Source organism: Alosa alosa, chromosome 10 (genome assembly GCF_017589495.1).
Source record: "Alosa alosa isolate M-15738 ecotype Scorff River chromosome 10, AALO_Geno_1.1, whole genome shotgun sequence".
NCBI lineage: Eukaryota > Metazoa > Chordata > Actinopteri > Clupeiformes > Clupeidae > Alosa > Alosa alosa.
Genome location: NC_063198.1, coordinates 21,950,491 through 21,964,612, shown reverse-complemented (window position 1 = coordinate 21,964,612; position 14,122 = coordinate 21,950,491). Strand labels below are relative to the sequence as shown.

At 43.5% G+C, this 14,122-nt stretch overlaps 2 protein-coding genes across 4 annotated transcripts in view; one reads left to right on the top strand and one right to left on the bottom strand.

Annotated features, from left to right (window-relative positions):
* The window catches only part of dstyk (dual serine/threonine and tyrosine protein kinase), a 31,929-nt gene extending 23,793 nt beyond the window's left edge, over window positions 1-8,136 (top strand). For all 3 annotated transcript variants that reach the window (XM_048254753.1, XM_048254752.1, XM_048254754.1), the window contains 7 exons: window positions 525-654; window positions 2,255-2,411; window positions 4,327-4,459; window positions 4,664-4,777; window positions 5,401-5,515; window positions 6,286-6,420; window positions 7,372-8,136. In XM_048254753.1, the coding sequence (XP_048110710.1) occupies window positions 525-654; window positions 2,255-2,411; window positions 4,327-4,459; window positions 4,664-4,777; window positions 5,401-5,515; window positions 6,286-6,420; window positions 7,372-7,559 (972 nt within the window). In that variant the 3' untranslated portion in view covers window positions 7,560-8,136. The remainder of the gene's footprint in view (window positions 1-524; window positions 655-2,254; window positions 2,412-4,326; window positions 4,460-4,663; window positions 4,778-5,400; window positions 5,516-6,285; window positions 6,421-7,371) is intronic.
* A 1,152-nt stretch (window positions 8,137-9,288) lies between these two features.
* The window catches only part of celsr2 (cadherin, EGF LAG seven-pass G-type receptor 2), a 73,089-nt gene continuing 68,255 nt past the window's right edge, over window positions 9,289-14,122 (bottom strand). Inside the window, 4 exon segments of the mRNA XM_048254711.1 lie at window positions 9,289-11,554; window positions 12,464-12,510; window positions 12,943-13,156; window positions 13,352-13,513. Coding sequence (XP_048110668.1) covers window positions 12,468-12,510; window positions 12,943-13,156; window positions 13,352-13,513 — 419 coding nt within the window. The 3' untranslated portion in view covers window positions 9,289-11,554; window positions 12,464-12,467.

The following is a 14,122-nucleotide window of genomic DNA, read 5'->3' as shown; positions in this document are numbered from 1 at the left end:
AAGGTTTCAATTGGGCATGTTCATAAACAGAGGAGGCAGCTGGAGGCTAGTGTCAGACTAATGCAAAACAACAAGCCAAGTATGGCTCCATTTGGCAATGAAGGAATTGTATGGTTATGGTATTTGGCCAAAGCGACATACAAATACCAAACAAAATAATACTTACATTTAACAGGGATTTAAGATGTTGGTCACACTATATTAAGGAGAATAGCAATAATAAACAACAATGTTAATTCAATCAACAGCCTAATGAAATAAACAATGAAAATGTTTTAAATGTATCCATCTGGACTTGACAATGTCACATCTATTCTTATAACAGTGGAGTAAAACATAAATGGCATTCTGTGCTTAATCCGAGGCAGTATAAAGCTGTTACGTGTGTGTGAGTGGGTCTGTGATGTTTGCCGTGTTGAGGTCTAACTAAAGGTTGTGTGATGTTTGCCGTGTTGAGGTCTAACTAAAGGTTGTGTGATGTTTGCCATGTTGAGGTCTAACTAAAGGCTGTGTGATGTTTGCAGTTGGAGGAGGGTCACACGGGTCGCCTGGAGCGGACGGAGGACCTCTGGCTGCGGGTCCGCAAAGACCATGCTCCTCGCCTGGCCCGTCTGTCGCTAGAAAGCCGCTCGCTTCGAGACGTCCTCTTAAACGGTAGCGAACTACACCTCTCCCTCTGCCTTCATCCTCTCATCTCTATCTCTCTCTCACTCACACAAACACACACACACACACACACACACACACACACACACACACACACACACACACACACACACACTAGAGCCCTGCACTTGAGCCCTAGGCCCGGGGGCCCGACAGCCCGAGGACCGGGCTTCGGGCCGACGACCGTATAATTACCTCGGACACGGGCCGGGCTCGGACACTTTTATTTTTCAATTAAATTCATTTCTTTTTTAAAAAAAAGCTGCTAATTAAAGAACTATTTTGTGTTTAAATGGAAACACTTGAACGCAGCAGCAGCAGCTGCTCTGCCCCGCACCTCCCTTCTGGCCTACACTTACACATCCGATTCGCGCGACTTCCCGACTCCCACCACAAAAATGAAGAACGACATAAAGAAAAAGATTGAAAATGGCGAATTGAAGAGAGTGAACAACACCAAGGGAAAAGCTCCGTTCTGGACTAAGTTTCATCTTATTACAACCCTTCAAGATGAGCCAACCAGGTTTGTTCAGTGTGTTGTATGCAAAGCTGTTCTGTCATATGACCGCAAAAAAACAGGTTCATCACATCTCCAGAGACATTTTGAACGGTCATGTGGCGGACGCCCAGGCAAGAGTTGTTGTCTTTATTAAGAAGAGAAATATTGATAGGCTTTTGCTACGTTTAGCCTACTAATAAACACTGTAATAAGGTATAAGCGTTTTGTTGGTTTTTGTAGCCTACCTTATGTTTGGATTTGCTGTGCGCTCATTTAAAAAAAAACGAAATAAACATTTAAACAACTCCACTACTAGTTCTCAAGCTGCTGTTCGAAACATGAGCCCATATTTTAACATGCTCTTTTATGTCCACTTTGATCTGTCAGAAACGTTTGTTTATTCACAGAAAAATAGAATGCTGTTTTTTTCTAACTGCAGAGCGTTATCCCATTTTCAGAGCGGCAGATTACATTTACGAACGCACCCAATGAATATAGCGTTCTATCACGCTAAAACATTGTTATGGGAGGTTAAAAAAAAAAAAAAAAAAAAAAAAAGTCGGGCTTGATACAGGTTCGGGCCTGAGAATTCTGAAAACCTGTCGGACCGGGCCGGGCTGGCGCTCCACCCCCTCGGGCCAGGGCCGGGCTCGGGCCCAGTTAATAGGCCCGTGCAGGGCACTAACACACACACATACACACACCTTGTCTTTCTTAAGCTAAAGCAACGGTCTATGGACCCTTTCAAGAGAGTTCCATTATCAGCATCATAGTTGGCCCCACAAGACTTCCGTTTTAACATTCCATATGTTATCTTAATGCAGAGGAAGTAGATTGGGGCCCAAATAGAACGTTCAAGCATTGTTTTTGTTTACCTTGTTGAAAGGGTCTATAGGATAACAGGACTCCGCTCTCGCCTTCTCTCACTCTGCTTTCTCACCATCTGATTGCTTTTTTTTTGTCTAGTAATGTTTCCTAAGTTCTGTCTTCATTCTGATATCATCTCCTGGCCCTTAAGAATAAACATTAGGGTCAAACTACTATTTTCACATCCCTCTTTCCTCCCCTGTTCCCCTTTCTCCCGTCCAGGCAAGCCCAAGCTGGGCCGCGAGCTGGGCCGAGGCCAGTACGGAGTGGTCTACCTCTGCGACAGCTGGGGGGGGAAGTACCCCTGCGCCTTGAAGTCAGTGGTCCCTCCTGACGACAAGCACTGGAACGACCTGGCCCTGGAGTTCCACTACACCAGGTGAGTGCAGAGGAGGCCCCCCCATCACAGCGCCTGAGGATGGGAGTGTGTGATCGCAGCTCGTCTCGCTTCCTGAATGTAACGGGTCTCTCAGCCAAACAATACCGTCTTTACGTCAGCATAACCACATGTGACATGTAATTTCACTGTTACTCGAGACCGAGCAGAGTTCTGTCCCATAGGCTTACCTTTTAGCCATTTCCCAGATTTTCTGCTGCTTCCAGAGTGACCTGAACTGCTGTAGTTCGTTTTGGGTTTTTTCTGTTTACAGCCGGTCAGAATGTCATAATTTGGTTCCCACTTGTGTATTTGGGTTAATATATGTGATGACTACTGCTGATTTAATGTTTTTTCTCCATGACGATTTAGCATGTCAGAGTTTTATTCTCTTTATCTCTTGAAAGTTCATCTTTTCATCACAGAGCCCTTTGTGCAGCCCATTTCACAGTGGAAATGGAAAACATTATTGTGGCAGTCACCCTGGGAGCTAGTCGCCACCCGCTGCACACATTTGCAGGCTAGCTGGCTCACTGAGGTTTTATTCAATACTGCCTGTGTGCTTATGGTCTACTGGCATGATATCCATCAAATTCAATGTCCTGCCATGTATCTTTTGTGGACTATGCATACATGCCTAAATGAATTTGTAGCAACTGGTAAATAAGCACAAGAAACCCTTCTTTGGCACAAATAGTACACTGATATTTGGAAATATCAGTCCATGCCGTACAAGGCCAATGTGCTAACGGTAGCGGCACCCCGAGCCATGTTTGTCGGTCTGTGCAGCCTCAAACTCATACACAGGGCCCTTTCAGGGCACTGAGGGCAACCCAGCCCAGGGTGAGAGGATGGTCATGTCACAGTTAGTAGTTCAGTCGCCACCGGCATCCCATGAACTTGAAACAATGGAAGCGTTCACCTTACAATACCATTAAGGAGCTGCTGAGGCACAAGGTTGCGTTAAGAACTATCGAATGACTAAACATTCTTCTAGGTCTCACCCCAGAACACCAGGAGCCGAGCTGCCCCTTAAGTAGGTCAGTAGCTCAATACCACGCTCCTGCTGTCGTTTGCTCTGCTACAATAGTCTCTCTCAAGGTTATAGGCAGCCATCCACACCATCCACATTCTATTCAGTCCATGTTGACTCAGTGGCCTTATGGTCTTGTCACAGAATGGAGAACGATGACTACTGAAAAACATACCTTTGTGCAAATGTGGAATGTTCTAGTTGAAACGTTACGCCTCGTATTCAAGTGGAGCACTGATAGGATCCTCTCACGATACCTTGCACCTGTAGCTGATGGTTTCGTTTCAGTGTGACAAAGAAAAATGGTATGCTGATGTAGGGCAGGAGTTGAGGGAAATTTGGATAAAGAGTTGATGGAGAGTTGGGAGCGTGTGAAGTGGAACAGGCATGAGCTAGAGTAATAGCAGGACCGTGTCGTCCACCCACTGTTCTCATGTCGTGTATTAGGCGCCCCCTTGTGGTGAGTTGTGTATCCTCATCCGGTGTGTATATGTGATGCACTTGGTCACATGGTGCACTCAAATTCTTGATTTTTGCTCCATTTAACCCTCTCTGGTGAAATTTCACCAACTTAAGATTCTGGTACCATCCTAGCAACATTCTGAACATGGTCCCCTTGCAATATACTGTATACCATCCTCCCAATCTTTGTAAAATTGCACCATGTGAAGGGTTTTTCTTAGATCGCATCACATATAGTGACAGTCTGGACATGGAGCATGATGCACCCCAACATGACTGTAGCTTCGTATTCACCTCACGTTTCACTTTTATTCTCTCCTCTTCTTTGTGCTTGCCCTCTCCTCCCTCGCTCTCTTCCTTTCTTCTCCTTTCCTTTCTCTTCCCCACTCCATCATTCTTTTCTTTCGCCTCTCCCACTCTCAGGTCTTTGCCGCAGCATGAGAGGCTGGTAGATCTGCACGGGTCTGTCATTGACCACACGTATGCCGGCGGCTCCAGTATAGCAGTGCTGCTCATCATGGAGAGACTCCACAGAGACCTTTACACAGGCCTTAAGGTGCCCAGTACAGACTGACCGTAACTTAAATACAATGTGATATTAGAGTTGATTAGTGACCATAGAAAATCAACATGCAAATTCCAGGTTGTTAAAATACTGGTATACAATGTATTGTATAATATCTGTATTTGCACAAAGCTCTATACACTAACACAAAACCATACTGAGATTGGTGTGTGTGTGTGTGCGTGCTCGCTCCAGGCCGGTCTATCACTACGAGAGAGGTTACAAATTGCCCAGGACGTTGTAGAGGGAATCCGCTTCCTGCACGGTCAAGGGCTGGTGCATCGAGACATTAAGCTAAAGAATGTCCTGGTAAGCTCATCATCCTTGAATTACTCTATAGTCCATGAAGGGAGAGGAGCAATACATTATTAGTGATTTCTTAATGAATTATCTAAACCTAGACTGTAGGAAACAAATACTGGATTTCTGTTTGAAGGAACACATGCTTATATGTGTTTCTTCTGTCTATGTTCTGTTCAATAATATTGGTGTTACCGGCTACATAAAGTAAATGAGTACAGCAGGGTTGTACACAATTCGAATTGCAATTCTGCTTCCTGTTTGCTACCTCAATTGAAATGCAAGTGAAATTCAAGAATTGAATTGGAATTTAAGAGCCAGTTTCAATTCAATTCTGGAATTTTGCACAAGCCTGGAGTATAGATCAAAACGGGCAGTGCTAATGAGCACCAGACATTTGGAACTAAGTAATGTCTGTGTTGTCAAGCTTTTATAGCCTCCATAACCTGTTAGTAAGCTTCCGTAACCTGTGACCTCTCCTGACCCCTCATAACCTGGGTTAGCACACTATGGTCTGCTCACTCTTAGAGGGGAAAAATATTGTCTCAAAGAAACTAGTTTGAGTCGCGGTCAATCATACAGTGGTTATTGTAGTTGTTGGAGGTTCTCATGCCATGTTCTCCTATCTCTAGCTGGACAAACAGAACCGGGCTAAAATAACGGACCTGGGCTTCTGCAAGCCAGAGGCCATGATGTCCGGAAGCATCGTGGGAACGCCCATCCACATGGCGCCAGAACTCTTTACAGGTCAGATATCAGTTATACACAAACCAGATAATACTGAACAAGGTTCATGCTTTGTTGAGATAATGTAGATGAATTACTCGGATAGGCCCTTGGATTAGGCATGCTGTGTGTAATATTATATATACATACATGTACACACACATAGAATGTATGCAATGTCATGCATGCATACATGTAAATTATTTTATGTACTGCAGCAGTGTTCTAGTGTCCTGGAGCTTTCATTTACAGACGACAGAGCACACACATTGCTCCTGTAATGCCCCCTTCAGCCAAACCACCATCTCTGGTTATCCTCTCGTGAGCCATTGCTTGTTACTCCATTCAGTGTATCTGGAGTGTCGAAGCTCACCTCTTTAGAACAGCGAAAAATAACAAGGGTTAAACATGACCTTTCATCGGAAAGTGACAACCTTCTTTTATGATCACACAGAGCAACTCTTGATTGGTGTTGCACACGTTTCACGTTTTCACTGTTGTTCAATTTCATTTCTGCTATGATTTGATATGTTGACGTTATAATTCAAAGATGTGTATCTGCTCTATGAATAGCCTGGTTTAAGCAGTTATATTAGGTAAAGCAAAAACATGTAGTTTATATTTTTGATGCTCCATTCAGTGTTTGCAGTTACGTGACTCACTACAAAGCTTTGTGCACCCACTGTAGTTAATATTTAACATTAAATCTATGTGTAAGTAGAGATTTTTGTCTGATTGCTGAGTAAAAATATATATGTGTGTGTGTGTGTGTGTGTGTGTGTGTGCTGTAGGAAAGTATGATAACTCTGTGGACGTGTACGCCTTTGGGATACTGTTCTGGTATCTGTGCTCTGGCTCTGTGAAGCTGCCCGAGGCTTTCGAGAAGTGTTCCAGCAAGGACCAGCTGTGGAACAACGTCAAGAGAGGTGACCCCTCCCCATCTCCAACGTGTGTGTGTGTGTGTGTACTTACATCTCAGTGTGGACGTGTATATCTGCACATACAGTCTCTACTGTTAAGGCGCATGTCTTGTCTGTGCTGAGTACTGTAGTGTTCTTATCTCTCTGTCTACTGATAGACACCGTCTCTCCAGCTCATGTCCTGAACCTGTCTGTCTGTCTACTTATGTGTCTTTCTGAAAGTGTGTCTGTGTGTCTCTTTGATGGTGGTGAATGATTCACTCTCCTCTTGGGAATATGTGTGTGTCATCTCACTGATGTTGCCACCCCTTCCTCCTGTCTGTCTGATTTGGCATGACTCACTGTCAGTCACAGAGTGGAGATGTGTCTGTGTCTTCCTCACACAGCTGCCTTTTCCCTGTATGGGTGTGTGACACGTGTGTCTATCTCTGATTCTGACTGTCTGTCTGTTGTCTGTGAGGTTGAGTGCAGATATCTATGTATGTATGTACATATACTTTTTTGATCCCGTGAGGGAAATTTGGTCTCTGCATTTAACCCAATCGGTGAATTAGTGAAACACAAACAGCACACAGTGAACACACAGTGAGGTGAAGCACACACTAATCCCCGGGCGCAGTGAGCTGCCTGCTTCAACGGGCGCCGGGGAGCAGTGAGGGGTTAGGTGCCTTACTCAAGGGCACTTCAGCCGCGGCCCACTGGTCGGGGCTCGAACTGGCAACCCTCCGGTTACAAGTCCAGAGTGCTAACCAGTGGGCCACAGACACGGTCTGTCTCACTGACAGTGACTCACTGTCTGTCTGTGTATATAGAAGTCTGCCTCATTCACACTGTTACCTCTTTGTGTGTGTGTGTGTGTGTGTGTGTGTGTGTAGATGTCTCACTCTCTTTTGCTTGCTGTGTGTGTCTCAGTCTCAACTATGACTCACTCACTGTCTCCCCCTGGTTTCTCTGAAGGCTCTCGTCCCGAGCGCCTGGCCACCTTTGACGAGGAGTGCTGGCAGCTGATGGAGGCGTGCTGGAACGGCGACGCCTTACAGCGCCCCCTGTTGGGCATCGTGCAGCCCAGCCTGCACAGCATCATGGTGCGCATGTGCAACCTCAGCCCCGAGCGCAAGAGCAGCAGCCTGGACGACTCTAACTGACGACGCCAGCAACAAAACACTTGACACGGAGAGAGAGGATGTATTGGTGGAGTGTATACGGTTCCACAGAGGCACACTCTGAAAACAAAAACCAACATACACACTCACTCCCTCATGAGCACGCACACGAACACACACTCCAAAAAAAAGATATCCGTTTGAGTCCCTACCAAATGGATAAACTGTAGTGACCAAGAAAACAGGTATGTTTTGTATAACTCATAGGTGTTTTCCCCCCATTCCCTTGACAAGGGTCTAATGTACACTATTTATGATGACCTTATTGAAAACAAAATACATGTAAAGTGTGCACATATGTGTCTTGACCTTGTTTGTGGCGTTTGTGTATTTATGTATGTTCTAGCACACACTATGCTTCTTTCTTAGCAAGCATGCTAATTGCTGCTTTGTCATAGGATTGCTACTAGACATGAACATTTTAAAAGTAGTCCATATCCAGTATTATGCTAAAAAAAAGAAAGAAGTGATTTTAGTCTGTATTTAAAGCTGGTAATTGGAATATTACCGCTATCCTGAGATGACAACTGTTTTTTAATAAAATGATTTTCTGAAATTACTGATTGTGAAGTGTTCCCTGCTTACAAAGTGGTAATGGTTGACTGCCAAAATATCTCATATTCATCATGTGAAAATAGAGTCTGTGTTGTTATAATTGAAGAGTTTGGTTCCAAAACACTATATCTCCTTTTTTGAAAACATTTTTAAAAGCATTATTGTTTTATTATTATAAATGCAAATAAAACAAGTAATTGTTGTGGAGATTCTGGAAGAACAGTCCGTAAAGTATGTGTTGATGCCTTGTCCAAATCATTTGTAAAAGTTATGAACTTCACTTGGTTTGTGTCAAGTGAATTTAGTAGTTCTACAGGTCATATTAAGCTGTTCTCGGTTAAATATTGAGATCTAATGTTTGGATCTGGCTTTTTGATGACAATGGCACTGCAGAGAAATTATCTGTCATGTTGCCCTGCAGGTGGTGGCAGCCCCAGAGCCTGTCAATGGATTTTTTGAGTGATTTTTCCCAGGCTAGTGTTTGGCGTTTCTCCTCCAGTCTCATACCTATTTATTGGAGGAACACAGAAAACAACATACATTTTTGGTTAAACAACACAATTAGTAACCAACCTTGTCATGTACTCATCTTTGTCTGGCACATATGAACCTGTTTAGATACTGAATACTGTGTGTGCATGCATCTTGTATAGTATAGTATGTATGTCTGAATTAGCTACAGTCGGTTACCAGTATTTTGATTGTAAACAGTCCCATTTTGGATGCCAAGTTCATCAGCAAATGGAGGCTGGCTCACTTAAGAGGCCCGTAGGCCTCCACAGCCACAACAAAGCCCACAAATGCCTAATCAGAAAATGAGAGCAAGACAGCAAAACAAGTGGAAGGGCACCTGTTTTCCTGCTTTATAGCTTCACTTAGTGGCCTCCTCAGCTCAGCACCTCTACTGTTTTGTTCAGCTGAAAACATTTGAGTGGGCTATACAGTCCAGTCAGGTATGTTGTGTAAGGACACGAGTGAGAAGGGGTTGGTAAGGGATATACCCACAGCCTGTGGACTGCTATTGAGAGCAGGAAAGAAGAGGAGAGGAGAGGAGAGGAGAGGAGAGGCACCCCCCCCCCAAAAAAAACAAAACCTTCTACACACACACACACACACACACACACACACACACACAAAAAAAACTCAACACGAAACATTAAAAACACAGTCTGATTTACTCCAAGTTTGGTGTGGTCCATTACAAAGCGGTTTCACATAGAAAAATACAACCCATATGTTTTTCTACCCTGTTTCACTAAAGCTTTGACATCAATAGCTGGGAAAATATCAAGAGACAGAACGCATCTGTCCTGTCACATGAAGATATAAGCCACAGAATGTGGAAAATTCCAGAAAGAGTAGAGTGAATTCAGCCAAAAATATAGAGGGCAGTTTAGACCACTAAGAGACATTGCTTCCACATATTATAGCCCCCTTATAATATCAGCATTGGTGAACATGATAAAGGATTGATTCAGTAGTACCTTGACTGCACTATAGACAGAAATTACATCAAACATCTGTAGCTATGTTCAAAATAACCAGCCTTGTCACCTTTTCTCAGTAAACAGAGTGAAGCAACATCATTTACAAAGACTGACAGGCGTTAATAGCCATTTTCACTTCTGTGTGAGCTTTTCCTTGGGTTTGATCATTGAGCACTGCAAAAGAGTGAACAAAGACCAATGCATTTGTGCATTCGTAGGCTGAATACATGCCTGTAAATCATAGACTTCAGAGCTTAGTAAAAGTCAAATTATATGGAACACAACATTTGAAAGCTAGTCATTTATATCTATAAATTATCTACACTCTCGTAATGACGAACCTGGAAAAAGAACATAAAAACAAAAATAACTTAATATGAAAGACGTTTAACTCCATTTTTCTTCAAAATTCACAAAACAGATTAATTGATTGAAATCCCATCCCATCATACGAGTCATGTGACATGTAGGCTTTAAGTAATATGGTAAGAATCAGGGAATCAGTGGTTTATTTCTATCAACACGAATACATTTGTAATGAGTACTCCTTGAAGTGGGGGAGGGGAGTATTAGTGTAAATAGTTTATGCTCTCCTTACAAGTCTGTACAGTAACATCTCTACAAACATCACACATTTGCCAGTATTTTACAAAACAGTATTGTGGCCTTCATATCATATCTAATCTATAAAATACAAAGTTATCACAGAAACAAAACGGCGAAAGGCAAATCTCTCAGACAAAACATTTCTTTCAAAACAAAACCAAAAGATAAGGAGCGTTTTCAAATGGTCATATAAAATTTTCTCCCAGCATTTTTGTCTTTTTTTTACAAAAGTTTTCTTTTATGTATCAAAAGTCCTTTGTAGCACGTCACACATGTTTGTTTTTTCCCTCTGATCAGATTTCTTGAAAAGTCTCCCACTGGTGTTATAAAACAAAAGGCCTAGTGGTGGACAAGGCAGGCCGGCAGGTTCACAGTCTTAAGAGAGAATTCCAGAACTGGAGGGGTCATCATGACGATCGGCCTTGTGAAGAACCACAGTGATTCAGCAGTTTATAGCATTTCCATGATGTTGTGCGGTGGCAACACCTCTCTATTTGTCTGTAGCAGCTGGATGTCTGTCTTTAGTCCCCACGCTACACATTCTGCAAGATGTGTCTTTATACATCAGCACAGGCCTTCAGTGTCTGACCTTCCTGGTATCAGCAGTAGTCCTATCCAGAAGCAGTCATGCTCTCTGGGTTACTCCTAGCACAGTCTGTTTAATAAGCAGACGTCTGAGGTCATCTGCACTCTTGATTAGCATCTTCCTTCACAAAGCATTTTCTTAAAAACGTAAACATAAAAATTAAACTGTACAACTGGCCCTTCCAGGAGTAGTGAGTGGTTGTGATTGGACGGGGGAACTTCCCCGAAAGCAGTGTTCAATCGGAACCAAGTAACCCAGCCAAAGAGGAACTTAATCACATTTCCTCTGTTTGACATAAAAAAAACAACAATAATAATGATAGACGACAACTGGAGGTGAATTCCTGTTTCCATGGCATCGAACTGAGCATCATAATTGATCAAAAAAAGTGCATTGCTTCAAGTATGTAAACAAAAAAAACAAAAAAAGATATGCTAAAACCATAATGAGGAAACCAAAGATGGCCTCAGTGTGATCAGTGCAGCCCTGTCGTGGTCTGGGGCAGACAGACGCGCATGAGGTTTGGCACAAAAAAAAGGAACTCTACTGAGAGAGATGATGGTGCAGTTTTCGGATGTAAAACATTATAAATGAAATACAGCTTAAGACACAGAGAAACAGAAGGACTCCTCAGACCCGCCCTCCTGTCACTCTTCTCCTCTTCCGGCCAATAAGAATACACTGGTGTGTGGTCGTGAAGGTCAGGAGGCAGGAAACAGAATGTGGGAGTGTGGCTCTAGGACCTGCAAAGACACACCCCTCCGTCAGGCTGGTCACATGGATGTACTGCGGTGGCTGTTGGTTGGACAGAGGGGAGTGGTGGGGTGGAACAGGGATGGAGGAAGACAAAGTGGAGAGCAGGAGGATGGAGGGGGTGTGGTGGGTTAGGGTAGGGTGGGGTGGAGGGGGGTTGAGGAAGATGAAACACAAAATGGGAGGAAAAACAAAACAAAAATGTGGAGTTATGGACCGAGATGACAACACCAGAAATGAGACATAACAATTTGGGGGCCCAACACAACAGATGAGACAAAACAATGGGAGATGCTTTGGTTGATTTGATAATCTGGATGTGAGAGAGATGTTCTGGCAGCAGTCATGAAAATGAAAAGTGCCCCAATGATTAGCTTAGAGGAAGAGTGCGATCCTGATTTACAAATCACAAGGATCACAAACTTCAGTGGAGAAAATTAAAAAATAAGAATCTATGATTATTGGAAAGAGAAGAGAGAGAAAAAGAACACTGTTAGTATGGGCTATGTTTGGGAGCTCACACTTGACTCATGGTGAGCTTTTATTGGAAAGATCTGAATTTGAATATGGAATGAAAATCCAAATCCACCACCAAAAATTTCAATGTATGATGTATATCACTAATCAGCAATTTTGCTCTTTGCCCATTTTTGTAACTTGAAAGGGACTTGTGGTAAAGGTGTTCTAAATGGTGGGTTCTAGCTCCTATTAGAAATTCTCTGGTTCTAGTTAAGAGGCTAATGCTAAAAGGTTAGCGCTATGTCAAAGGCAGACAAGAGACACAGTTAACACATGTGGTGGTGACATGAGGAGAGAACAGTTGGAGAACAAGACATGTACACACCAAACAGCCACGGTCCAAACATTTAAATATCACAATAACAGAAAAGCGTCCCTACTTAGCTAAGTAAAAGGAGACTTTGTGCGACTGTGCACTGACAAAGCCCTGTGCAGAAGTGAAAGAAAGAGAGGAAGAGGAAGAAGAGGAAGGACAACAACTCCATTCAAATCTGTATAATTCATCCTTCAGACCAAGACTGCCAGTTTGTCCTTTGCATGAACTTCCAAGAGTCTTCGTTCACAGTGTTTGTTATTATCGTTTGAGGAATGGCTATCTCTGCATATTAGAATTATGATGACATGTACACATCTAGCTGCTGCTGATGTCAGTTTTTACATTTCACACAACCTTATTTTAACAGCCAATATCAGGGTTTTGAGTGTAAAAGCAAACATATATTTGCGTTTTACTCTGAAATATATGTAATACTTTGTTCTCAACAACATGTACTAACAGATGTAATGTACATAAGTCAAAGAGGTCTTTTGCTTTCTCAGCCTGGACTCGGGGGCCTGGCATCTTGTGCACTATACTCACTCTGATCCTGACGAGTCGTCGTCCATGGTCCCCTTGGCCTTGATGCTCAGCGCCACACCGTTCAGCTGCTCCGGCACGCTGGCCTTCGCCCCACTACCTTTCCCCTCACTAGAGGAGGAGCCTCGCGAGGAGGTGGGGCCAGCCAGCTCGTTGTGGATGCGGTTGATGCCGTTCCTTTCAGCAATTGGAGACAGCTGCTTCTTCTTCAGGATGCCTGAGACGTGTGTTCAACAAACAGAAGTTGTAAGGGCCTGTATTAGTATATACTGCTACATATTACAGGTTCCATCTGTTCTATCCATCCGCTCTGACAGCTGGTCATTCCAAAACCTTCAGGTGGGTAGTAACACACATTTAACAAACGTTGCCCATCAGGATGCAGTAATGGACACCTCTTATTTAGGCTTACCTTTCTGTGGGTGGGCATTGGGGTTGGGGATGCTGGGCAGGAGCAGAAGCATGTTCTCCTTCCCATAAGTCTCTGCTCTGTCTCCGTATCGGTCATCAGGATGGGTCAGCGTCTCCACCCTCAACTTCTCGGCCCCACTTTCATCGTCATCTGCATACTCCCCTAGCCACAACAATTACTCACGTTATCATCTCATCGAGAAATGCAGACAGAACTTGGAGGAGTAACGGCTCCTATACACAGTTGCGTTCCATCAACGCATGCCAGTGGGTGTTCCCGACGGTAGCTATGCAAATGACTTGAAGTAAAACCGTAATTTGATTGGTTGGTGCCGTCCGTCAATTGGCTTGATTGGCCGGTGCCGTCTGTCGGTGCAGCACCAGCTGAACTCCTCAACGCGAGCTACGGGAGAAACGCGACGCAATGGACCCACAATTCAGTTCGGCAACGGATGACATGAGCCCATTCATGTAAAGTGAATGGGATGCGTCTCCAGCAACGCAACGCACGCAGCTGTGTGTAGGAGCCGTTAATGGAGCAGAACTTATTTTCTTCTCTAAACTGATTGTTATGGTGCAGGTGAGGGTATTTATAGGTTTTATTAACGGATGTTTTAACATCACACTGATACGCACTCATGAACTAAATGTACTCCGGGATAACAGGCTATAAGGAAATGTTGATGAGTGACATCAATTTCTTCAAATGTACAAAGTAAATACTATAATATATATCCCCAATAGGTGGGGTGTGTTGTATGTTAAGGGAAGT